This window comes from Tenrec ecaudatus, chromosome 14 (genome assembly GCF_050624435.1).
Source record: "Tenrec ecaudatus isolate mTenEca1 chromosome 14, mTenEca1.hap1, whole genome shotgun sequence".
Taxonomy (NCBI): domain Eukaryota; kingdom Metazoa; phylum Chordata; class Mammalia; order Afrosoricida; family Tenrecidae; genus Tenrec; species Tenrec ecaudatus.
In genome coordinates, this window is record NC_134543.1 from 86,225,212 (window position 1) to 86,250,661 (window position 25,450).

Sequence of the window (25,450 nt, forward strand, 5' to 3'; positions counted from 1 at the left end):
CAGTGATGATTTGTTGGGGGCCCTCCTTTCCCCCATATGTATGTACCGGAGTTTCTTTATCCATTCTTCTGATGGGCATTTGACCTGTTTCTGGCTTCTTGTTGTTTTGAATTGTGCTGCAGTGAACATGGGAGAGCGTACATCTGTTCGTGTTCTGTCTCTTATTTCGTTGAGGTATAGGCTCAGCAATGGTGTTGTTGAGTTGTATGGTTTTTCTATATGGGAAGCCATATTGCTTTTCACAATGGTTGTACATTTAATTTCACCCCCCCACCCTAAAAAAACCCAACATTTTGAAGCCTTATAACCTATGTTATTTGACTTAATGTAATTAAAAGAAGAAGAAAAAAGTCCCTCTAACCAAATGCAGGTAGCTTAAAGTGCTCTACTTAATGTAGTGTTTATGGGGTTTTTATAAATTGCCCAAGCAGGTTGGATTCAGATGTCTTCTAGCCGTGCCAGATAGCGCGGAGTGTCTTCTCTCATTTACCCATTAGTGATGACAAGCGAGGGCTTGCAGTCAGGTTGATCAACAAGACATCTTGAGATTGACCTGAGCCTTGAAGAACATTACTGCTCTCCTTGATTACTCATTGTCCAGAGTTGTTTGCCATGGTTACCCTGAACTCTGATGAATATAAAACATCTATATGTGACTCCCAAAAGTATAAATTCCAAAGTGAAAGGTTTATATTCTCTATTGTGATTTCACATGGGACACCACAGAGGCAGCCTGTGTTGCTGCGATCTCCTCCCACCATCTAACTCAACGTGCTTCCTCTAACTTGGAATAAATTAGCTGTGAGACTTCAGCGTAAAATATCGGCATTTCATGTGACAGTCTCCTCATATATATTAACGCTATTAAAATGTGCCTCATTAGAGATAGACATGTGTTTTCTTTTTATAATTGAGGAAGCTGAGGTTTAGATCTGTGCGAGTGACAGACTTCTTTTCATTGACGTTGAGCGTCAAAAAAAGGAAATAAGCCAGGCAGGGTGCAGGGTAGCAATGATGAAACATACAACTTTCCTCTAGTTCTTTAATACTTCCTCCACCCCACTATCATGCTCCCAAGTCTGCCTTACAAATCCAGCTAGACCAGAGGTTGTACATGGATACAGATAAGATGAACCCTTCAGGACCAGTGGTGACAGTGGAGATACCGCAAGGGTGGCGGGAAGGTGGGGTAGAAAAGGGGAACCAATTACAAGGATCTGCATATAACCCCCTTCCTGGGGGACAGACAACAGAAAAGTGGGTGAAGGAGACGTCGAACAATTTAAGACATGACAAAATAATAATAATTTATAAATTATCAAGGGTTCTTGAGGGGGGGCAGGGAGGGAGGGGAAAAATGAACTGATACCGAGGGTTCAAGTAGAAAGCAAATGTTTTGAGAATGATAATGGAAACAAACGTACAAATGGAAGTATATATGGCTTGTGATAATAGTTGTAGGAGCCCCCAATAAAATTATTTTAAAAATATTTTTGTTGGGGTCTCTTACATCTCTTATCACAGTCCATACATTCATTCCTCCAATGTGTCAAGCACATCTGCACATATGCCGCCATCATTATTTTCAAAGCCTTCTCTTTCTACTTGAGTCCCTGATATTAGTTCCCCATTTCCCTCCCTCCCCCCCATCTTCCCTCCTTCCCTCCCCCTCCCCCGTCCTCCCTCACAAACCCTTGATAAAGACTATTTTTTCCATATCTTACATCATCCTCCATCACCCCTCACCCCCTTTTTACTTTATTCTTCCCTCTGGGAGGGTGTTCTAGATTAATCTTTGTGATCGATTCTCTTTCTTCCCCTGCTTTTCCTCCAATCCTCCTGGTATCTCTACTCTCCTTGGTGGCCCTGAGGGGTTTATGTATCCTGGATTCCCAGTGTTTTGGGTTCCTATGTGTAGCGGTGTGCATGTTCTGGTCTAATCAGATTTCTAAGGTAGAATTGATGTCATGATAGTGGGGTGAAGGAAGCACCAAAGAAATAGAGGAAAGTTGTATGTTTCATTGGTGCTATACTGCACCCTGACTGGCTCATCTCTTCCTGGTGACTCCTCTGTGAGGGGATATCCAATTGTCTACAGATGGGTATTGGGTCTCCACTCCATGCCTCCCCCGCCCCATTCACCTTGGGCATGATTTTATTCTGGGTCTTAGATGCCTGATACCTGATCCCAGTGACACACCCAGTGACACGCAGGCTGGTGTGCTTCTTCCATGTGGGCTTTGTTGCCTCTGAGCTAGATGGCCGCTTGTTTATCTTCCAGCCTTTAAGACCCCATACGCTGTATCTTTTGATAGCCAGGCACCATCAGCTTTCTTCACCACACTTGCCCATGGAAGAAAAAGCAAAAACAAAAAAAAGGGAGATTCTTCTCAAGGAGATAGATTGACACAATGGCTGCAGCCATGAACCCAAGCAATGCTGCCTTCTAAAAGTCAGAACCCACAGTCTAAAAGACAAGTCAGTGGCAGATTCAAAAGTAGCTAAAATTTTATCTCAAAGCCTTAACCACCCAGGTTTTAGCTGCCAAACCAGTTAGTTTCCATACTGCCTGAAGGCACATTCTAGTATGAGTGGATCTACACTTTTTGTAAAAGATCCTGTCACCTTACAGAAATGGCTAATGTTGAAGTAACAGAGGACAGAAGTGATCCTAAAGGATCTTAACTAGAGGATATATAAATAACTTGAATGAACTCGTGAGCTTATGTTCAGTACATTAGGCCCCCCTAATTTTGATTTTAAGAGTCCATTCTAAAGGCGGGGTTAGAAGCACCCCTTATCTATGAAAAAGCAGGTTCAGTGAAAGAGGAGGTTGCGTCATGCAAGCACGTTTTAAGGCGACCGCAGGAGGCAGTTCTGCTTTGTCCTATAAGGTACAGGATGGCTGATTCTGAAACCGCTCCCTTGGCAACCGGCTTGCTTTTTTAGTTTTAAGGTAGAGGCGGGAACCCGCCTTTAACTCATTAGCCAATCAGTTCCTGAGGTCGCTTCCCAAGGCCACTTCCTGTCTGGCTGCTGCCTCTCTCTTTCGCATCTGCGGGGCTGGTGAGTGTGCATGCTGCTTCGCTCGGTCTTAACCTCTGCCTTCGCGGCAGCCGCTCTCCGGAGCCTGCACGGGGCGCGGGTACGGGATCCGGAGCCTGCACGGGGCGCGGGTACGGGATCCGGAGCCTGCACGGGGCGCGGGTACGGGATCCGGAGCCTGCACGGGGCGTGGGGTACGGGATCCGGAGCCTGCACGGGGCGTGGGGTACGGGATCCGGAGCCTGCACGGGGCGTGGGTACGGGATCCGGAGCCTGCACGGGGCGTGGGGTACGGGATCCGGAGCCTGCACGGGGCGCGGGTACGGGATCCGGAGCCTGCACGGGGCGCGGGTACGGGATCCGGAGCCTGCACGGGGCGTGGGGTACGGGATCCGGAGCCTGCACGGGGCGTGGGTACGGGATCCGGAGCCTGCACGGGGCGTGGGGTACGGGATCCGGAGCCTGCACGGGGCGCGGGTACGGGATCCGGAGCCTGTACGGAGCCGTGGGTACGGGATCCGGAGCCTGCACGGGGCGTGGGGTACGGGATCCGGAGCCTGCACGGGGCGCGGGTACGGGATCCGGAGCCTGCACGGGGCGTGGGGTACGGGGATCCGGAGCCTGCACGGGGCGTGGGGTACGGGGATCCGGAGCCTGCACGGGGCGTGGGGTACGGGGATCCGGAGCCTGCACGGGGCGCGGGTACGGGATCCGGAGCCTGCACGGGGCGTGGGGTACGGGATCCGGAGCCTGCACGGGGCGCGGGTACGGGATCCGGAGCCTGCACGGGGCGTGGGTACGGGATCCGGAGCCTGTACGGAGCCGTGGGTACGGGATCCGGAGCCTGCACGGGGCGTGGGGTACGGGATCCGGAGCCTGCACGGGGCGCGGGTACGGGATCCGGAGCCTGCACGGGGCGCGGGTACGGGGATCCGGAGCCTGCACGGAGCCGTGGGTACGGGATCCGGAGCCTGCACGGGGCGCGGGTACGGGATCCGGAGCCTGCACGGGGCGCGGGTACGGGGTCCGGGTCGGTGTCCCGGAGGCGGCGGTGGCGCGTGAGCTGCCGGCCGGCTCTTGCACGTGGGCTCTGCGGGGCTCCCCGCGGGCCCGGAGCGGTGCACGGCTGCGAGGGGGCTGCGTTTCGCCGGCTTGGGGAAGGGACTGTCTTGGGAAGGAGCTCGGGCCGCACGTGTTCCTTCTCGGGTGACGGCGGGAGCGTCGCCGCGCCCCGGCTGCAGCGCCCGCTGTGCGTTCTAGGGGAGCCTGGGCAGCGAACAGAATGGTTTTAGTGACCTTGGTGGGGTGCCCCAAAATTTATTGCCACCGCAGTGACGAGGGTGGCCTGGAAATCCAGACAAACCCAGAGAAAGGTCAGAGGCCTTAGCAGAGTGGGAGCCCCGTTTCGAATTCCAGCGCCACAGCGCTCCGTGACCTTGAGCCGGGCAGTGAGCATTCTGAGGCTCATTTAGGGAGGATCAGATAAAATATGTAAAGGCAGGCACCAGTAGGCTTATGTTAATATGTCTAGATGTAAGCAGTCAATTAATTTCGGATTTTTTGTTGTCTTGGAAACAGTTGCCCAGTGGCCTTGAGCGTAATTTAGTGAAAAAGACAAATAAGTAGTTGATGGAATGTATAGTCCTTTGTAAGTCTCCTATAATCATAATTCCAAAGTTTTATTGTCGAATTTTTTGAATAGTTCAAGCATTTTTTGTGGTTCAGAATTGTAAAGGAATCCAGTCTCTAATCCCAGAGCCATTCGATTCCCTCTTCACAGTTTCTGGTGTATCTTGCTCAGCACATGTATATCTGTATATCGAGGCATTCTCTATTCACGTGGGTAAATAAGAACTTCATTTTTTATACTGACTACAGGATGCTTTAATGCATGGCTTTCCGAAACATACTGCCATTCAGTTGATTTCGATTCAGTCTATGTATAAAGGGTTTCAGTCTATGTATAAAGGGTTTCCAAAGACTAAATTAAAAAATTTTTATTTTAAAGTTTGAACAGAAAGAGTAAATTTATTAAATGCGATATTTTTGGGGAAAGTCCCAAGGCCCTTTAGCTTATCCACATCACCAAGACTAAATAAATCTTTACAGGCACAGAGAGCCATGTGTTTTCCCTGTGGAGGGCCTCGTGTGTGAGCCAACCCCTTGTGGTTAGCGCAGTGCTTAACTCACCATGCTCTCAGGGATCCTTAGGTAGGGTCTTAGAACAAATCCTTTAACCTCAAATGCTGCTATGAATAATTAACTTATACCAAAATTCTATGATATATATCGCATTTCAGGTATTTGTTGCTATTAGCTGTCTGCAAGATCTGTTTAATTATGTAGTCCTTCCTGTTGTTTGTTTTATACACATGGTGATAAAACAATTGATTATAATCTACCACCTTAGGGTGGGTAGCCTTGATGGGGCGATAAAGGGTTTTCTACCAAAGGCACAACCATACTGGTGGGTGGTTTTTATGTCTCTACTTACCTAGGTTTAAGTCAAAACTGCCGTGGATTCTCACAGGGACCCTGTAGGACAGAACTGCCCCATGGGTTCTCAAGACTACCTCTATGGGAATAGGAAGCGTTGTCTTCTGAGGAGCTGGTGGTTTCGAACTGCTGCCGACTCCACACATAGCCACTGCGCCACCAGCGCTCCGGGTTTAGTTTTATCTCCTGAGCAATGATTACCGCAGTGAACTGGCGAGACCACCACGTGGTCTTTGTAATTCTCAGGGTAGGAGCATGCCGGTCTGTGTCCTTAGTAAAATGTGTGTTGAATCTCTCCGGAAAAGTTATGCCAAGCGAATAAGCTCGAGTGAAGTTACTGTGAGAGGTGTAACATTTGGCAGAGTATCTCCTTGCCAAAGGACTAGCTGGTTAAGTGTGGACATTTAAAAAGAGAAACAATATATTAAACGCTTAATTGCGTGCCCATTACTGTACAAGTAATTTTGATTAACCTTGTTTTATCTTCAAACATCCTGTCCTAAGTGGTAAGGTAGTATTGCCCGTTTTAGAGCAGGGCAACTGGGCTCACCTATTGACCCAGGATTCAAGTCCATTTCTGTCTAGTGTAGTAGGCTCAGCTCTGCGACTCACCAGTTGCTTGTGAGATAGATTTAGTCTTAGAAACTCTATTAGAGCTGAAAGTTTGAACATGAGCTTAGGGTTTACAGAAGGAGCCCTGGTGGGCTGCTTAACCAAAGGACCTCAGCTTGAAGCCACCAGTGTGGCTTTAAGGTGTGTTGGAGAAGGATGTGGCTCAGAGACATACAGGGAGGGGCCGGCCGGGGGTCGCGGGCATAAAAAAAAGAGAAACATACAGGGGTAGTTCCTCCCTTGTCCTTTGGAGTCACTATGAGCTGGAATTGAGTCAATGGCAGTGGGGTTCTGGTTTTTTGGGTTTACTGTGAGACCCCTAAATCAATTATTGAATTTCCACTAAGATTTGGCTCTGTTGGATTCACTCAGGCGAACCAACTTTGTGAAAAAATTTTGTCCTCAGTCGAATGTGTTTGAATGACTGCTGCCCCTCCCCTGGCTGGCTTAGGGAGGGGCAGCCTAGCCTTTAGAGACTTCACAGTGCACCCTTGATGGAATTTTGGGGTGGGGGGGGCACGAGGTGATGTAGTCATAAGTCTTGACTGACTTGGTCAGTGGGTCCTGAACCAATCTTGTAGGTTTTCCTGTTTTGCAGGGCGTACATATTCCAGTTACAGTCACTGCCCCACGTCTGCTTAATCCTGCCTGCAACCGCAATGCACAGGTCTGCAGTCAAGCACGATTTTGTCCTTTGTATTCTATATTTCAGTTTCTGTGCATCTTTGTGCTGATGGTCTTCCTTATCTGGATGATGCATCTTTGTCTCATCTTTCCCCTGTTTAAAATGGAGTAATTGTGCTTATAAATTACATTTGAATCTGGGGTCTCTTCTAGAACAACTCCAAGGAGGAATTTTACTCTGCCTTATGTATTAGAGCTGAAATTAGAGCTAAGCATCCTATTTGCTGAAGGCGCAGCTTGATAGTGAAAGCCCAAGATACATTTGCAGAGCCCATACCTGTTCAAGCCTCCACTGAATTCCTTCCATCAACCCAAATGTGAGTAGTCTTGTCCTCAGGCAGAGTGCACAGGGAAGTGGAATTCCCTCCACCCATCTCCAGCCAGTCCAGGGAGGTGCAGTCTCCCGTAGGGGCTTTCCTGGTGGTGTCCTTGGTGGAGATCACTTGGGATCCATGCATTGTCTTGGGTTTTCCTTTGACTGGAAGGCCCTTGACCAGTCTTGTAAGTTGCTCTGGCCCCTGGTCCCTTCCTGCTTCTGTAGTCTCAGCTGTAGGTGATGTGTTTTTGCCTGAGTGTCCCAGGCCTGTTTACTAGTCACGTGGTTATAAGTCCTTGAAAGACATTATGACCCTTTGTTAATAGTTTCTCTTACTTGGATATATGTTTATTGTGTCTTTGTCCAGCTGTTCTCCTTTAATTATATTTGTACTTTGACATCTCTTTTGCACCCCAAAGCACCTACGATTGCCATGAGGTGGAATTGACCTGGTGGCAGTAGGTTTTAACTACCAAGCTGCCATTTACTCTCTAAATTGTGTCTGTCGTTGTCTGCCATTTAGTCTCTAAATTGTGTTTGCTTGATAAATGAAGATAAAACAGTAGGTGCACAGTGAGGCAATGTATGGAAATTACACTGTAGAATTGTATGATTTTACTGCTCCTAATGCCCTCATTTTGAGGTGGACAAGCAAAAGAAACTCCATTTGTGTTAGCTGCTGAATGACCTGCATCCTCCTCTCCCCCTCCCCCCAATCTCGGAAAGTCCCACTAGTGATTGATTTTAGAATGTGTTCTCAAGATCAGACCACTGTAATGAAAAATGTTCCTTTTGATGTTGTATCCAGGAACCAGGTTCTAATCAATGTTGTACCCTGTAACGCTCACTCTAAGGAATAGTAACCTTCTTTTGCTTTCTGTTTCTGTCCATGCTTGCTTAAGTCCTAGACATGATAAATGAGTCTTTGCCTTTAAAGATGGACTGAAATGTGTACTAGGAACTGCAATCAAAGAATCGCTTTTAGATTCTAGCAGTCTGCTTACAACTGAATAAAAGATTTCTAAATTATCAAGACGTGAAAGTGGCTGTCATTTATTTGAACTCACATCAATTTAAAGTTATTTCTTGCTTTCTTGAGCCAACTCCTGTGTTTTCATCCTGTAACAGTGCTAGGTGAAGCAATGGGCAGTGAGGAAACCCTGGCCTGACCACTTTTCTTTTGTATTTGTTCTGAATGGTTTTCTCCTGTACTTTAAAGATGAAAATGATCAGAATTCTGAATTAAAATAAAGAACTATATATATATATATTCCTGATGGTGTTTTATAGAGTTTTCTCTAAGGGGACCCACATTAAGCGATCCATTTTGTATTTTTCTTTAGGTTGACAATGGAATCCACCGAGGGAAGAAGGCCTGGTTCTTTAGTAGCCTGCCTGTCAGGACAGGTGCGTCACTGTGAAACCTGGGTAACATCTGCTGTGGAGCCACCCCACAAAATCAAGTGGACTTGGATTTGGACATTCTCAGGATCAATGTACGTTTCATGGCTGATAGGACTGTAACGTCAAGTTCTCGTATGCGGATGAAGATGAGTTTAAATTAGGTGTTTTGTGGCACATGTATTTGTCCTTTAAGAAGATTAGAGGTTCTTGAGTTGCCATTGTCTTCCACAATACTAGGGAGACAATAAACCAAACCCTAAACTCATAGCCATCGAGGCGATGATGACTCATAGTGACCCTAGGACAGGGTAGAAATGCACCGTTGAGTTTCAAGACTTGTTTACAGGTGTAGAAAGCTCCATCTTTCTCCCACAAAACTGATGGTGGTTTTGAACTGCAGGCCATGAGGTTAGCAGCTCCAGTGGGAAGTATTGCCTGATTCAGCGTTATCAATCTGCAGTCTAAATCAGGCCTTCATGAAGCAACTAGTCACATGTATAAAATTACATCTTTGGTCCATTTGCACCTAACTGCCCACTGGCAATAATATGTAGGTAAGCATACAGAGTATTTATATTTAGTTCAGCCCCCTAAATACTCAGGCAGGAAATATGGAATGGCCTTCGTGTGGTAGAATGATGTGTTGAAGCAGGAGTAGAATACTGTCCAAATCACATCATATATTAATATCTGGATTTGTGTGTTAGGCTTTGTGCTGTAATGCACCAAGGATATCATACTGGCAAGGCCAGAGAAGTGCCTTTCAGCCTATAATCCTGTAGGAAATGTAGTTGACCCTTGCGTAATCTAGGGGCAAAGGGGTGCTGACACCCCCCTTCACACAGTTGAAAATCTAGCTATAACTTTTAACACCCCCAAACTTAGCTCCTGATAGCCTACTGTTGACTGGAAGCCTTACTGATAACACATTTTCTATATTAATGTGTAATGTTATATACTGTACCCACATAAAAGCGGCAGTCTTGCTATAACTTCGGCAATGACTTCATTGAATTTGTTTTCGTTTATAATGGTCCGCATGTTAGATTCTCTTATCTTGTATGCTGCTGACCTGAAAACACCTGACATTACCTGTGAGTAAAGCGTTAGAACTTCTGATGTCTTTGTGGTTTGTCATGGGGAAAAAAGGTGCTTTCTATTCATGTAAAGATTTCTTGTCACGCCCACAGGGGCGGTTCCACTCTGCCCTCCATGGGGTCCCTGTGCATCAGAATTGACTGGATGGCACTGAGCTTGGTCTTTAGTTAGGTAAGAACAGTAAGGGATAGAAGCAAGACTTAACCAGTTCTGTCACAGTTCCATCCTTTTGACTTCACCAGGCCACTTCCTACATGCAATAAGCAGGCAGTAGAACATGGTTTGTATTAGTGTGCCATGACAATGACATACTGGATCAAGGGGGGGCAGAAAGCAATGAGTGTTTTAAGCATGACAAATATAATCGGTGTTCTTTAACAGTGACCCTGTCCTGTATTTGAACAATGCTTTCACCTACTGCCAACGTGTAAGCATATGACTAAATACTGAGTAAAATTTGTATAGTGCTGGGCAGATGATAGGAATTCTTCTGTTTTCCAAAACCATTTTATTGGGAGCTAATACAGATGTACCATTCCATTCATAGTTCAAGATCAAGAAGTACTGTACACTTGCTACCGCAATTTCAAAACATTCTGTTCTTGATATCAGCTCCCCTTACCCCGCCTAGATGGTATCAATTTTTAAAAATGATAGCTACCTGCTTCCTGTTCATTTATTTTAGACATCTGTCCTTAAGGCAGTGCTGTCCAACAGGACTTTCTGCGGTGATGGGAGTATGCATTTGTGCTGCCCTATTTCATTATTAAAATGTGACTTATTTAAATTTGAATGAGTTTACATGGCAGCCTGTGAGTGGCTACCTAAGCAATTTTAAGACTCGGCTCATGGTCCATTTTTTCCCCTTACGTTCATTGTTTGCTCTTCCTACAACTTAGTACCTTGGACATAAATTTTCAGTAGCCTTGCCTTTCTGGCTCGATTGTATCTTCAGGTTGCTGTGAGCTGGTTTTGACTCACGGTGAGTGTCTACAGCAGACTGAAACACAGTTGGTTTTGCTCCATCCCTGCTGTGTTAGAACTCATTGTTGGCAGGCACCTATAAAGTCTCCTTGTAATATTTTAAAATGAGATGCTTTAGAAGACTGTTAACTCTTGTATTTTTCTAGCTTGTGATTAGGCAGAGAATTCTATTTCAGGAAATACTCATCGGGTTGCCTGTCGTAATTGAGAGGACTATCCAGTTTCACCTCAAGTTCACCTCAAAGTTCAGATGCTGTGTTGTTAGCTCTGGAAGAGAAAATTGAAGCTTTCTTACAGTGCCATCTTGTGGCTGAGTGGTGTCCCTAATTATGCGATCTGATTTTTTCATGTCCAGGGAAGGTTTTCCCTAGTTAACTGAAAGGTTCCAAAGCGTAAAGATCACACATAGTTGTAATTGGCTTTTTGACATTGGAGCATGCTTAGAACAAAAGCTGTTTTGGCGTATTTCTCACTCATCTGAGTCTGAAGAGTCTTGGCTCCTTGGAATACCTGTGTTCGGTTAACCTTATTGGTTAGTTTGAGCTTTCAAAATCAGCGATTCTCAATCTATGGGTTGTGACCCCTCTGGGGGTCGAACAACCCTTTCACAGGGGCTTCCCGAATCATAACAGTAGCAAAATGACAGTGATGAAGTAGCATGAAAATAATTCTACGGTTGGGGGGTCACCACAACATGAAACTGTATTAAAGGGTGCAGCATTAGGAAGGTTGAGAACCACTGATCTAAACAAAGCTGAGTCAGTGCAGGAATCCTGCCTTAATTTGATACTGAGGTTGGGCATTTGACATGCTCCATGGCTTAATGATTCGCATTATTGAATGAGGAATTAAAATTAAAATGAACAGTAAACTATAATTTTATTTGAGGCTCTAGGGGTATGGAAAGGAGCCCATTGATCTTATTGTCAGGACTGCTAACCTCATGGTTGGTGGTTCAAGCCACCCAGCCACTCCACTGGAGAAAGCTGAGGCTGTCTGCGCTGCCTCAATCCTAAATAGAGTCTGTGAGTCCTGGTCGGCTTGATGGCAATGGGTTTAGTTTTGGCATATGGGTGTAACAAGTATGGAGCTGGCTGATAATTATTCAAAGAATACAATCCTAACCTGTAGATTTATATTTTCTAGAGATGATGATGGGTAGCTGATGACAGATGGTATAGTTCAATGTGATTCCTAGACATTGGATTTATCTCCTGGTAAGTATAAGGAAACAAAACCCAAAAACCCGCCCTACCTCCCATAGCAGAAGTTGAGGCTGTGGACGAAAATTAGTGGACTAAATTTAGTAGTTGCAAAGTTTTAATTTTAGCCTTAAGTGAAGTTGCATTTGGTATTAGGTGGTTTGCTTCATCAATTATCGATAGTTTGCCATGATGAAATGCATGTTAAGTCCGTGTTTCAGCTGATCACCTGATTAAACACATGCTCTGAGCAGACTAAAGCTAGGGGCAAACACCTGGAACCGAGTTTCTCTTGGAATTCTTACTGGGTTTGAGTCTTTGATTCTAGATAGTTAATCTGATACCACCTTGTTCTGTCTTATCTTTAATTTGTAATTTGTCTGAGGTAAACCGAACCAGGATCAGGAATCTTTAATCCAAAAATTCATACACAACAGAAAATAAATAAACTAAATAAATAAATAAACTGGTGCCAGGTATAAGTTTACCAAGTTGGCAGTTTTTCCCACTTACCACTCTTTTATTCTTAATATATGATTATAAGATATGATTATAAGTATCCCAGAGCTCATTAAATCAATTTTGTTGGGTATATAATGTAACATTAGACAAGCCATTTGAAAGTACTCATATAAAGGTTTATGTTTTTTGAAATGGGTATTCGTGATATACTAAAGCATATTAAAGAAGCATTTCTATTTTCTGCTTAAGCTTTTTTTATGTACCTTTGTGCTTGCTTGAATTCACCTGAAAAGATATTCAAATACTATGTTTTTTTCCTTTGGAACTGTGTTCTGTGAGTGACTTGTTTTTATTGTGAATTGCACAAGCTTTATAGAGCAGATCCATTCAATAGTTTCTACACATTGTGTTTGTTGATCGCAATCCCCTCAATGTAGCATCACTTATCCCACTTCCTGTGTTTTCCATTCATATTCTACCTTAACCTTCCTGAACTTATGTTGGGCAAATACTCTCCTTTTGATTTCCAAAGGAGTACAGACTGCTCTGGTGTTATAGGTTGATAATTGAGTTCCCTTCCAGACCTGAAGAATGGCTAAGGGTCATGACCACAGTCCTATGGATCCCATCAGCCTTTTCCCAACCAGTAGCATCTTATTTATTTGGTTTTGTTCCACACGTTTCATCCTAACTTGCACCTTCTAGTGTGATCCTGTTCAGAACAGGGGCAGAGCGGTCGTTCCGATCTCGGCTGTGGGCCAATATTCCTGTGGTCTGCCAGTCCACTGGACGAATTGCGTTTGTGCTCCAGACAGGCTGAGACCATAGATGGCCATCCAGGAACTTTTAAGACCCAAGTTGCTACTCACCAAAGTAGGATATAAAAAAACCTACTTTTTGTGGGTGACACTGTTATTTTACCAACCTATATTTTCTAACTTTACATACATGTGTTGTATAATTAAAAGCAAAGCATAAACAGGACAGTTTTTTTTTTTTACCATCTTGTTTTCACCTCTTCCTACATTCTTAGCAAGAAATGTAGGCATATATGAAGGAAATTCTGAAAATTTTATAATCAGATCAGAATAACACCCACACAGGTAATAAAAATAACACAAGGTAAAATTGGTGCTTGAAATAATTTTTTAGCTTTTGGCTCTCTTTTGCAGAAAGGAAATTCCAAGAGTCTGAAACTAGATTGGAATCTCCCCTTTCCAGTCTGAAACTTGTGAGGGCTGTAAGTCCCAGATTCACGGATGACCACTTGCTTGTTTCCCTACTTATGGTAAGAAAATCCAAGTTGAAATGACATGGCATATTGAGGGGATTTAAGAAGTTTATTGGAAAATGGAGTGAAAGATAGTTGAATGTTCCTATAAACTTTTTGAAGCCCCTCCTTGTATGTGGTTACCCGAAAGGATGTTAATGGGGTGAATACTTGTATATCATCATCCCAATAAGTTTTACAAGTTTAGGTTGGAATGCTGCTTACCAGTTTATCGATGTTTTCATTCTTGGCTGTGTTCCTTAAAGTACTGTGGTAGGAAATGTGTTTTGATGGCTGTTCCTCTTGCTGCCTGGAGCCTTAGGCAATGAGATTTTAGTCCATCAAACAGCAAACCTGACTTGTCTTCACTCGGGGCATCATAGGATGGGTTGGCCGTCCAGTTGTGCTTCCGATTTTTGCGGAGTCAAACAATTGTAAAGCAGACAATGACATCAGATGCACAGAATGTGCCTATGATTTGGAACGAAGGTAAGTTAATTTTATAATGTAGGGATATAGTTAGTAGGACGTCATAGTATTTCAATAGCTTGGACTTAGGACTCTGAAAGGGTTGTACTAAGTAGATTCTAGTGGTTACGGAAATGTTTTACTGTGAAGTCATTCATCTTTAAGTGGTTACTTCATTTTCCAGCCCCACCCCCAATGTGTACAATGTGGCTGTTCACACACTTTCTCTTTGCAGCACGAAGGCAGATGATTCTTCAAATGAAAGATGGAAGCGGACTTCACACCAGAAACGATCCTACAGAATCAATCACTTTGCAATTGTGTAAGATGCAGCCAAGGAAAACAAAATATTGTTTCTTTTATGTTTAAAATTGGTAGATTATAAAACTCCATGAAAGCTTAACCAACAGACAAATTAAAATAATATTTAAAGTGAAATGAGTGGAAATTGTTCTTACTTAAAAAAAAGTCAACAAGTGGCAATGATCTTAATAGTTTCTTGGACATTTAGAATGGAATAAGGGGGCTTAAATGGGCAGCTAACGTCAAGGTTGACCGTTCAAACTCATCAGCCACTCAGAGAAAGATGAGACTTTCTGCTCCCCTAAAGATTTCATCTAGGAAATCACCATGTAAAGGGTTTAACAGAAAATTATAAACATTTTAGTTAGCCTCTGTAGACGTATTCCTTAATTAAATTCAGTATTTATACTTCGCGTTTAATACTGGAATATCCTCAATTGTTTGGCTGAATTATGAGGGGATACCCGCCCCCCCAACAAGTTGTGCTGGGCAGAGCAGATCTTTTTGCCCCTGCTAGGCAAGCATCGAGAAACTCCCTCTGAGTTAGTGCACCCAATGGCATTGCCTGGGAACGTTCTCTGGTCACTGAATGTCTTCATAAAAGCAAATTTGGCCAATTTCAGAGAACAGCGTGCAACTGTGAGCTCTTTTTTACTGCTTGGGAAGTCCCTAAATCCCATCCTTGGTTGGTCTCTGGCTTTTAATCTCCAGGACCCTCTAGAGCAGATCCAGTGACAAGTTTTGCCCTGAGAGATTGGGGGCACATACCATTAGGAAGCAGGTTGGGTCAGTTCCAGATAGTTAAGGTCATTGGAAGACATGTTAAGACTTTGTAATCCATTACTCTCCCTGACTTTTTTAACTGAAAACCAGGAAACTGAGAATTACATAAGTTTAAAGGCCCGCAGTGAGTTGGGATGGAAATTGGAAACTGAGGGATCCTTCAAATGCCCTGCTCAGCTTGAGTTTGTAAAAATTTAACAGGCCCGCGTAGAATAAGTAGACAATAAGAGTCGCTACAGGAAAGCACCAGGCACATAGATGAGAGGTAAAATAGGTGCAAACATTTAAATGGTTCAGCAGTGCAGACGGGTATCTCACCTTTAAAACTGACACATGCTGAAGTGAATGCTCATACTACAAAAATCAAGGGAAATTGTAAATGATATTTTAAAACATTTTTTTCGACATGTAATTCACATATAATTCAATAGTTCAATCTTACTGAGTGGTATAATTATCTCCACTGTGGAGTTTTATAGTGACCCTATCTGACAGTACAACTACCTCTAAGGGAACCCTAGACTGGAATTTTTAGGGGGCATCTCCCTAGGCCTTGGAGCCCCTGATAGGTTCCAACTTGTAGCTTGTTCATATTGAAGCTGAGCATTTAATCTTCATGATGGTCTATGACATCCAGGATGTAACTGGATTGATAATTGCCAAGGGCATGGCAGAGAGGGTGGGGGGAAATGGAGAACAGACGGCAAGAGAAGAAACTGATGAAATTGTGATTGTATAAAGCTTAATATCATTGAAGACATTGTATGATGTGGGAAGTCTATACCATTGAAACTTAAAAAAAATAGGATTGCATTTAGAAAATGTACAAAACCTGGAAACATTTCTAACCTGGATAAAAATGAAATGGCAGAATCTTTTTCAATATGGGGGCTACAGCTGCTCCATCATAGGTCTTGGGGATTTCTCCTTGAAAAGTTAGAAAATCTGGGTCTGGAATCAGGAATTGCCAGGACAAACCACCTGCGTGCACCTGGCCTGTAGCTCTCCCCTACCTGCTCTCAACCCTGTATTCTCGGCTCAGAAGGTTTTCATCTCGAATGCTAGCTGCGTGGTACCCGAGGGCACTACACGTGCCACTCCAGGGGTTCTTCCCCACTGGCTGGCACGCCTGCGGGAGTGGGAAGTCCCGGTGAGGCGCAGGCGCAGTCGCGCACCCGAAAGGGGCGTGGCTAGTAGCTCGGGCGGGCGCCCCCTGCTGGTGGGTCCCAGCATCCTGAGCGGCCGGAGTCCTGGAAGCGCCTCGCGCATGCGCACTTGGGCGGCGTCTGTCGGCGAACGGAGACGGCCTCGCTCGCCCTGGAGTTGAGGCAACGGTGTTTTCCCGCGCTTTTTCTGGGCGCTTCAGGTGAAATGTTTTTCTGTGTATTATTATTGCCAGTGTCGTCGTCATGTTTTGTTTGTCCGGCTGAGCGCAATAAAGCAGGCTAAGCACCCGGGAGTGAAGTTTCTGTGGACCCCCAAACTTGCGCCTGAGGTAACTTGGACCGCCCATTGAGTGGACTTCGCTTTGGGGGGACACTGGGCATGAGCGGCACCCCTGGCGCTGCGTGTCCGTTACTTGACCGAACTCCGCTTCAAAACTGCCCCCAGCGTTTCTGCTTCACCCCTCGGAGCGACTGAGAATGTCAGGCGTCCCGCCTTCCTCTTGTCCTAAGTGCGTTCTCTGGTTATTTAATCAACCTCCCTGGCGGTCTAATTAGGTAATTTTTTACCCAAAGCGGTACATTGTTTTGCATAACATTTGTTGTTTTCTATCCTAGACCTGTAATTCTTAAGAAATTACTCATTCCAGGTGTGATAGACTTTAATACACAGTTAGCATATCCCCGCCCCGGAGGTTTTAATACGGCCCGTGGCCGCTTTGTGCCGGGTCGCAATCGGGTTCGCGCCATTCCCGTCATCTTGGATGGAAAGGTAACACACAGAACCTGTGTTTAGACCTGCTTCACGCGGAACCGGAACCATGGACACTATTCGTATTCAGAGGTGCGAGGTGAGGATGAAAGCTCCAGGCTTTTCCCGGGGCGCCTTTGGTCCGTTTCCGTCCACGTCTAGCGGGCGGTCCCGGAGACGGCCTGCTCTCAGGGCACGGATGGAACCCCGAAAATGCAGTCCAAGAGACTTGCACGAAAGAAGGGCCCACTCGTTGGCTAGGTGGCCCTGCCCCCCAGGACTCCCCCTCCCCCCCAAAGCTTTTGTGATTTGGGTGAAATGTTACAGAGCAAATGTTTTCTACTTCTGCTGCTACGTGGATTGCGCCCCCACAATATAGCCGCGTCCTTCCCACCTGTCCTTCCTTCCTTCCTGTCCCTGCCTGCCTCTGATGGTCATACCTGGTGGAACCTGCGGTTGGCTCTCCTGGCGGAGGGAAGCAAAACTACGATTGCACTAGCCCCGGGGTGACCTTTTACAAGGTCAATGGGTGGCTAAGCCTTATGGGCCAATAACGGAGGCCTGATGGTACAGGGCGTTAACTCTGGGGCTGCTAACAGCAAGTTCCGCAGTTTGGACCCACCAGCTTTCTCCTGGGAACAAGAGGAGACTGCTCTCCTGAAGATGTATATCTTTGGGAACCTGACAGGATCACTGAATCAGAATTAACTAGATGGCGGTGACTTTTTAAATAAAGGGCCATAGTCTCAGGGACCTACTAATGTCTATCAGATCAGTAATCCTGGACTTAACATTTTTTTTTAAAAATTGAATTTTGTTCCTCTTTTTTCTCCTATGCTATCCAGGACTCCCTGCCCGACCTCTTTCAGAGCCCACCCCCTGAGTAGCTGGCACCACCCACTCTGGACCCAGCATGGTGCACATTGATGTCCCTGATGCTGAAAGAGCCCACTAAGCCTTTAGACTAGTTGAGTCCTTGCGCCTTTGATCTTCCTCACTGCTCTGGCTGGTGAGAGGCAGTAGTAGTTGATCTTAGGAGGCCCTTCAGTGCCTAGACTTTTACCTCATCCAGGTGTGAGATGTGGAAAGAAAACATTCTAGCAAACCATACACAGAGAATAAATTTGAATTTTTGTTTACATATTGGAGAAGTCTAAATACCACTATTTAGTTTTTCCTCTTTTGTACCAACAACAAATGCTCCTCAATCTTTTCTTTTCATGTACATGTTTTTGACTTTAGCAGATTAGAACTCATCTATCTTTTAATTTTTTTTTCATGTTTGCACAAAAAAAACACGATTAGCACCGAGTTACTTAAATCCACGTTGATTATAATAAAATCCAAATGCAGTGAATAATTTTACCATGGATATCTCAGTTTTTAAAGTTCATGGACTAGCTCCTTTCATTTTAATTGTAATTTGATTTTCTTTACCTTTTTTTCCCCCTCTGTTAGGATTCTTTTAAGCAGCTGGAGACTTCCATAGTCTTCCATTATGTCTATGTGTGAAGACATGCTGCTTTGTAATTATCGAAAGTGTCGTGTTAAACTCTCTGGTTACGCTTGGGTAACTGCCTGCTCTCACATCTTCTGTGATCAGCACGGCAGTGGTGAATTTAGTCGCTCACCAGCCATCTGCCCTGCCTGCAACAGCACCCTTTCTGGAAAGCTAGATATTGTCCGCACAGAACTCAGCCCATCAGAGGAATACAAAGCTATGGTGTTGGCAGGACTGCGACCAGAGATTGTGTTGGACATTAGTTCCCGAGCACTGGCCTTCTGGACCTACCAGGTTAGTACTTGAATTAGTTTCGCTGCAAAGCATGATTTGAGTAATGTGGAAGCTTCCAGTGTTGGTCCTTCAATGTTTTATGAATGTATGAAAACGTTCTCTCTACTAAGTTGTTTTCGCTTTAAAAAAACCATTTTATTGGGGGCTCTTACAGCTCTTATCACAATCTGTACATCCATCCATTCAAGCACATACATGTGTTGGCATCATCATCTTCAAAACATTTTCTTTCTACTTGAGCCCTTGGTAGCAGCTCATTTTATTCCTCTCCCTCCCTCATGAATTCTTGATAATTTATACATTTTTAGTTTTTTCATCTCTTACATCGACTGCTGTCTCCCTTCACCCACTTTTCTGTTGTTTGTTTCCCTGGGAGTGTGTTTTCTATTTTACTAGACTTTTTCTATAAATGAATATATTTCTGTTCAAAAATAGAATAGTACCACATATACTACTTTTATGGACAGTTAGAGTTAAAACATTATGACTGCGTTATTAACATTTTGAGATAAATATTCTGGATCTTCATTTTAATGGTTATATTGTATCATAATTTATTTCTAAGTTATAAAAATGCTGCATTAAATTCTGCGTCAAATTCATATCCTTAATTATTTGGTAAGATTAAATTCCTAAAGAGGATAAATGCATTTTTTGAGTCTTAAAAAGAATTACAGTATTTTCAAATTGTCTTTTAATAAGTCTGTATCAATTAACTTGTGCTCTCAAAAACCTCTAATAGTGCTTGGTTCTCAACTCCTGCTCACAAATTTGATAGATATAATCTTACTGCTCTTTAAGTTTGTCTGATGACTTGTAGGATGAACATGGTTTCTTTTATTTTCAATCAATGTCGGATTCAATTTGTTGTGTTTCAATTCCTGTATTCTACTAATTTGTAAGAATTTTTTTGTATGTATAAGTAATTCAAATGTTGCAAGAGATTTGTTTTTCAGTGATTCTGTCATTAGTCTTTGTTGACTTTTTTGACATACAGAAGTTTAAGATGGGGACAGACAACAGAAAAGGGGGTGAAGGGAGACATGAGACAGGCAAGATATGACAAAATAATAATTTATAAATTATCAAGGGCTCATGAGGGAGGGGGTAGTAGGGAGAGAAGGGGAAAAAAAAGAGGACCTGATGCAAAGGACTTAAGTGGAGAGCAAATGCTTTGAAAATGATGAGGGCAAAGAATATACAGATGTGCTTTACATAATTGATGTATCTCTGGATTGTGATAAGAGTTGTAAGAGTCCCTAATAAAATGTAAATAAATAAAATACATTGATAGTAAAAAAGTTTAAAATGTTCATATATTCAGAATTTAAGTTTCATTGATATAATCACATAGCATACAGTTCAATGGTTTAAATATATTAATAGATGTGTAATCATCACAATCAATTTTAGAACATTTTCTTCATTTTTGCACTCACTTTTATTCTGTACTTCCCCCTAACCTGCCCTGCAATAAACTCAAAATAAACTATTAATCTAGTTACTGTCTCTATGGATTATAGTAATACTTCTTTTTAAATTTTAATCATTTTATTAGGGCCTCATACATCAATTGTGTAAAGCACATTTGTACATTCATTGCCTTCATCATTCTCAAAACATTTGTCCTCCACCTACACCCCTGGCATCATTTTTCTCCTCTCTCCCTCCCTCCCTGCTCCCCCCAGTAATGCTTCTTGATAGTTGTACATATTTATCATCTTTTAAATGAACACTTTAATCATATTTCTGGGTAAGGTGTCCCTCTTATATGCTTCTATATTTTATGCTTATTCATGCTGCATTACAGCTAGCTGCGTACTTGTCCGTGTCCAGTTAGCAGAGGTCTGTAGGGCTAGTTCTTCTGACCATCACGGCGTCGGTGAGCACCAGGATTACTGGTCTTGGTTGTTGGAGCAGATCCCCAGGTACTTTCCCCAAGACTCCTAACCTTTAGACTAGGAGCCAAGTGCTTAACTATTGTGCTACTAGGGTACCTTGTTAAGTTTAACTGCATCCTTATTGCCTGAACAATTAGAAGGGGGATCTTAAAGTATATTCCTATTTGGAGTAATATTGCTCACCAACATTGTTGTTTTCTTCTTTTCAGATAGGGTGGAAATGAGTAAAGGTAGCTAGACATGATTTTTTTTTCTTCCTTTACTGCCTTTGCCCCACTTATACACTTAACATTTGTTTTTGAGCGCTAGCAAATACTTTTATTTCAAGAGCTGCCGAGGTTTGGCGTATGCACTAATGAAGCAGCAGGTAAGTGTGAAGGAAGCTGCAGCTTAGTCAGCGTTAAAGCTGCAAACAACCTGGTGACCCCAGCATGCACATGGTGGTTAGCAGCATTCACTGCCTAATGCACTGTCAGACTGAGGCCCCCAGGTTCGTATTGCTGATTCTTAAGAGGCCCCTCAACTACTTGGGGAGTGGCTACTTGCTTGTTCAAAGGCAGGAAGGGTTATCTGTCTAGTAAGACAGATCTTACAGTCTTATGTAACACAATCTTGAAGTGACATTCCATCACCTGTATTCTAGTCACATTTGCTGCCCACACCCAAGGGGTGGTAGGACCAGGAGGCAAGGATAATTGGGTGCTACATTAGAATCTATTCTCAGTACTATAGATTACTTGAAAATTAGAATGGTGTTTCTTAAAAACCTTTGGAACTCATCACTTAGGTAATGAGGTTAAGGTAAGTAAGTCATCACTTATTTTTTTTGGTGGTATAATGGTCGTGGTTAAAGAGTATTGTTCCAGAAATTCTTTTATGATTTTACTGTCATACTCAGTATTTCTTAACCTGGTGGTAAATGTTAGTTTTATAGTGTATGTTATAATCATTATCTTAATCTTTTCTGTCTTGGTATAGGTACATCAGGAACGACTCTATCAAGAATACAATTTCAGCAAGGCTGAGGGTCACTTGAAACAGATGGAGAAGATCTATACTCAGCAAATACAGAGCAAGGATGTAGAATTGACCTCTATGAAAGGAGAGGTCACTTCCATGAAGAAAGTCCTAGAGGAATACAAGAAAAAGTTTAGTGACATCTCTGAGAAGCTCATGGAACGCAATCGGCAATATCAGAAACTCCAGGGCCTCTATGACAGCCTTAGGCTACGAAATATCACTATTGCTAACCAAGAAGGCACTCTTGAACCATCTATGATTGCCCAGTCTGGTGTTTTTGGCATCCCATTAGGTAAGAAAGAATGTGATAAACAATATCTATTATTTAAATCAGTGATTTTCACATTGTGCTCGGTCAAGCTCTAAGCAGACAGTGAAGCCTCCAAGGTTCTTGGATGGTGGTAGACTCAGAGTTTTTCATCCATATCTTAATCTGTACATATCGCTTTTCTCTATTGCATTTGTCTATATCCAACTTTTTAATTTCAGCAGAGAATTATTGTGTATGATAAAAGATTATAAATTGCTACTTTAAAAGCTCTTAGTTGCAATAATAGTAATATTAACTGATGTTTACTGACAGCATACTAAGTAGCAAGCATTTTTATTCATATTTTACATGTATCTGTTTTTTGCAAAACTCTGAGGTAGGTATTATTACTATGCCTTTTTTTTTAAACTATGCCTGTTTTAAAGATGCAAAAATGAATTGCAGGCTCAGTTGTTTGCTGCTATTGCATTGCTGCTTCTCGGTTTCCCAGTCATGTGATTCACTTGACCTCTGCCTTTGCGGGCCAGGAAGTCTGCATGCTAGTCTATCTCACTGGTTCCTGGCCCCAGGGGTGTAGCCCCTCAGGTGCGGTTCCTCTGCTTGTCTCAGTCTGACTCCTCTGCCCTGTCCTGGTCCTTGTGCAGCGGCCTCTGATGCCTCTGGTCTTGGCCTCCACCATTTTAGGCAGAGATCTTGAACTACTCTTCTGGTGGCTGTGATGGTCCCAGGATTCTCTCTTCCTGCTTCTCAGGTGCTCACTTACATACAGAGGAATGGAAAACTGACCAATCTTTGAGTTATAGTCCTCTAGACCTTGTTTAGAAGAAAGATGAGGTCTTATACTCATACAGGGTTACAGCCTTGGAAACCCACAGGGACAGTTCTGTCCTTTTCTGTAGGGCTGCTATGAGTCAGAATTGACTTGATGACAGTGAACGATACCTTACTTGGATGGTCTCATCAATCAGTGGGTGGGAACTATAGACAAATATATAGAAGATTCATATATAAGCATTTCACTTCTCCACAATTGCTTTCTTCACTCAAGATGTTTGTGAGTCTTCAGTATGTTGAATTTTCAAAATTTTCATATTTTCTGTAGTGCTTATTATAATATTTTAGAAATTATTTTATAGAGCATGAAACAACTTATATATATGTATATATACTAGGTGATACACATATGAGAGTACATGAAAAAGTATTGTTACAAAATTGTAGAAATAGAAACCTTTATTAAACAAAAATAATAAAATACAAAGCTATTGTTTCTTGACATATCCTCCATCTACATCATAGGCTCCCATTTTCAGAAAAAAATTTACTCAGCAACCCCCCTGGCAATTAAAAAGTTTAATGATAGTCTATTTCAACCTGCCCCTCTTCTCCCTTCCTCCCCCAAACAACTCTACCACCACTAACTTACTGCTGACTCACAGTGACTATAGGTCAGGGTAGAACTGCTCCTGAGTTTCCAAGATTGTACATTTTTACTGTAGCAGAAGCCCATCTTTCTCTTTGGCAGAGCAGGACTGTCGACTTTGCAGGTAACCCGTAACCATTGTGCGACCACGGCCCTTACACTAGCCCACAATCTAGGATAAAGAGTAGGCACCTACCTGCTTCTGTGGCCCCTTGGATTGCTCTAGAGCCGGCGGGGTAGGTTGCCCACTTTGGGAAACACCAATATAGCTGTGTACACATCTAGTGCAGTACTCTCATTTCTCTAGCCCTCCCTGATGAACTGTGCGCGCTTTAGTTTACATCACCTCAAAACTGCTTTTGGCATCCTGGAGGTATTCAAATTGTGCTCCTTTGCAATTTTTTTAGTTTTGAGAACAGAAGTTGGAAGGGGCAAGATCAGTGTTGTAATGTGGATGGAGTAAGGCTTCCCACTGAGATTTTCATAGGACAGACCTCACTGCCCTTGAAGCATGAGTAAAGTGCCTTGTGATGGGAGCACATATTTTGGTACAGCTTTCCTGGTCTTTTTCTCACCAATGCATCATTCAGTTTTCTTATAACTTCATCTGTGTTCCTTGAGAAAATTGATCAATATCACCCAACTTTTATCAAGATTCCTCAGTAACCACAACCTCTGAGCTGACCTCTCTTCCTTGAATTTAACTGGCCTCGCAGATCCCTTTGGAAGCCACTGTTCTGATTGGACCTTTGCTTTGAAAGCACCATAACGTGACCAAGACAAATGCAGTATCGAGAGAATTGGTCCACAGCCATCCACAGATTGCGCGGCATGTTTAAATGCCTTTTGTTTTGAATAAGCTCGTGCATGTATGAACTGGAACGTAGTAGCGATACTTTTTGACTTACATGGGGCTTTTCAAAGTTCTCAGAAAAAAGGAATTAACAGTGGAACTTTCCCACAGAATTTCTGAAGCCCCCTTGTATATATAATTTCAGATGTTTCATTTGAAATATATTAAATAGTTAACAAATGAATAAAATTAAAATACTGCCAATTCTAGTTGTTCTAAACACACATCTCAATGTGTGAGTACTTCGGGTGATGAGGTCATGGCTATCACTGGAAGAAAGTCTAGAATAGACCGTGGTTGGAGGCAGAGATAATTGTCATCCTAGTCTTTCTGTACACAGCATGAGGTCCGACATGGCAATGGTTGGGAGGATGGGACAGTATTTTTTTCTGTTGTACATAGGGCGACAATAGTTGGAACTCATACACAACAGCACCTCACAACAAGAATGGTGTATATTTTATAATTCTCATAGGAGTCAAGGTCTGTTAAAAATATTCATTGAATGGCTTTTTTTTTTGTTCCTTGGAATTTGTCAGGAAATACATACTTATGTTCTTCCCTTATTTTTTTTCCTGCAGGGAGCCACCCCAAGTTTCCTTTGGACAATACGCCAGTTAGAAGTCGGGGCGGTGGAGATGGAGATTTTCAATTCAAACCATTTTTTGTGGGTTCCCCCACAGCGCCCGAACCCAGCACCAGCTTTTTCAGTTTTGTCTCTCCAAGTCATGAAGTAGACAAACAGCAAATCTCCAGTAGAGCCTTCAAAATAAAGAGAATTTAGATTACTTTACAATATGTTTTTGTTGAGGGAGGGGGGAAAGGGGAGGGAGGGGAGCAGGGAGGGAGGACCTGATGTAAGGGGCTTAAGTGGAGAGCAAATGCTTTGAGAATGATTGGGGCAGGGAATGTATGGATGTGCTTTATACAATTGATGTATGTATATGTATGGATGGTGATAAGAGTTGTATGAGTCCCTAATAAAATGTAAAAAAAGAAAAGAGGAGAAAAAAAAAGCAATATGTTTTTGTGTCCATATTTAATAACTTCACTTAGCAGGTAATCTTTATTCTAGACAGAAGTTGCCAATTTCATGGTGCTATTAAGTCTTTGAAGTTGTCTTCACATTTTCAACTTTGAAGAAAC

General features: G+C 43.2%; 1 protein-coding gene and 2 non-coding genes across 4 annotated transcripts; all 3 read left to right on the forward strand.

The window, feature by feature from the left end:
• The first annotated feature begins 3,947 nt into the window (after positions 1 to 3,947).
• Positions 3,948 to 25,109, forward strand: CCNB1IP1 (cyclin B1 interacting protein 1). 2 transcript variants are annotated; one of them, XM_075531401.1, is made up of 7 exons: positions 3,948 to 8,649; positions 11,786 to 11,856; positions 13,476 to 13,591; positions 14,277 to 14,363; positions 16,527 to 18,836; positions 21,716 to 22,049; positions 24,886 to 25,109. In XM_075531401.1, the coding sequence occupies exons 5-7, from the start codon at positions 18,540 to 18,542 to the stop codon at positions 25,086 to 25,088; spliced, it is 834 nt and encodes a 277-aa protein (XP_075387516.1). In that variant the 5' UTR covers positions 3,948 to 8,649; positions 11,786 to 11,856; positions 13,476 to 13,591; positions 14,277 to 14,363; positions 16,527 to 18,539; the 3' UTR covers positions 25,089 to 25,109. The 2 variants fall into 2 exon arrangements, with proteins under 2 accessions (XP_075387516.1, XP_075387517.1); XM_075531402.1 differs by having other exon boundaries at positions 3,948 to 8,560.
• LOC142427190 (small nucleolar RNA SNORD126) lies at positions 12,023 to 12,098 on the forward strand. Its single transcript, XR_012780002.1, has one exon. It is a non-coding gene; the product is annotated as a small nucleolar RNA SNORD126 (small nucleolar RNA).
• Positions 13,862 to 14,007, forward strand: LOC142427185 (small nucleolar RNA SNORA79). The gene has a single exon (XR_012779997.1). It is a non-coding gene; the product is annotated as a small nucleolar RNA SNORA79 (small nucleolar RNA).
• Positions 25,110 to 25,450: the final 341 nt, after the last annotated feature.

What these genes read in the sequence shown, in the direction of transcription:
- CCNB1IP1 (XM_075531401.1), top strand. Translation starts at nt 18,540, where the DNA reads ATGTCTATGTGTGAAGACATGCTGCTTTGTAATTATCGAAAGTGTCGT. An exon ending in TGGCCTTCTGGACCTACCAG is followed by an intron (nt 18,837 to 21,715) that starts GTTAGTACTTGA and finishes GTCTTGGTATAG; the next exon opens with GTACATCAGGAACGACTCTA. An exon ending in TGTTTTTGGCATCCCATTAG is followed by an intron (nt 22,050 to 24,885) that starts GTAAGAAAGAAT and finishes TTTTTCCTGCAG; the next exon opens with GGAGCCACCCCAAGTTTCCT.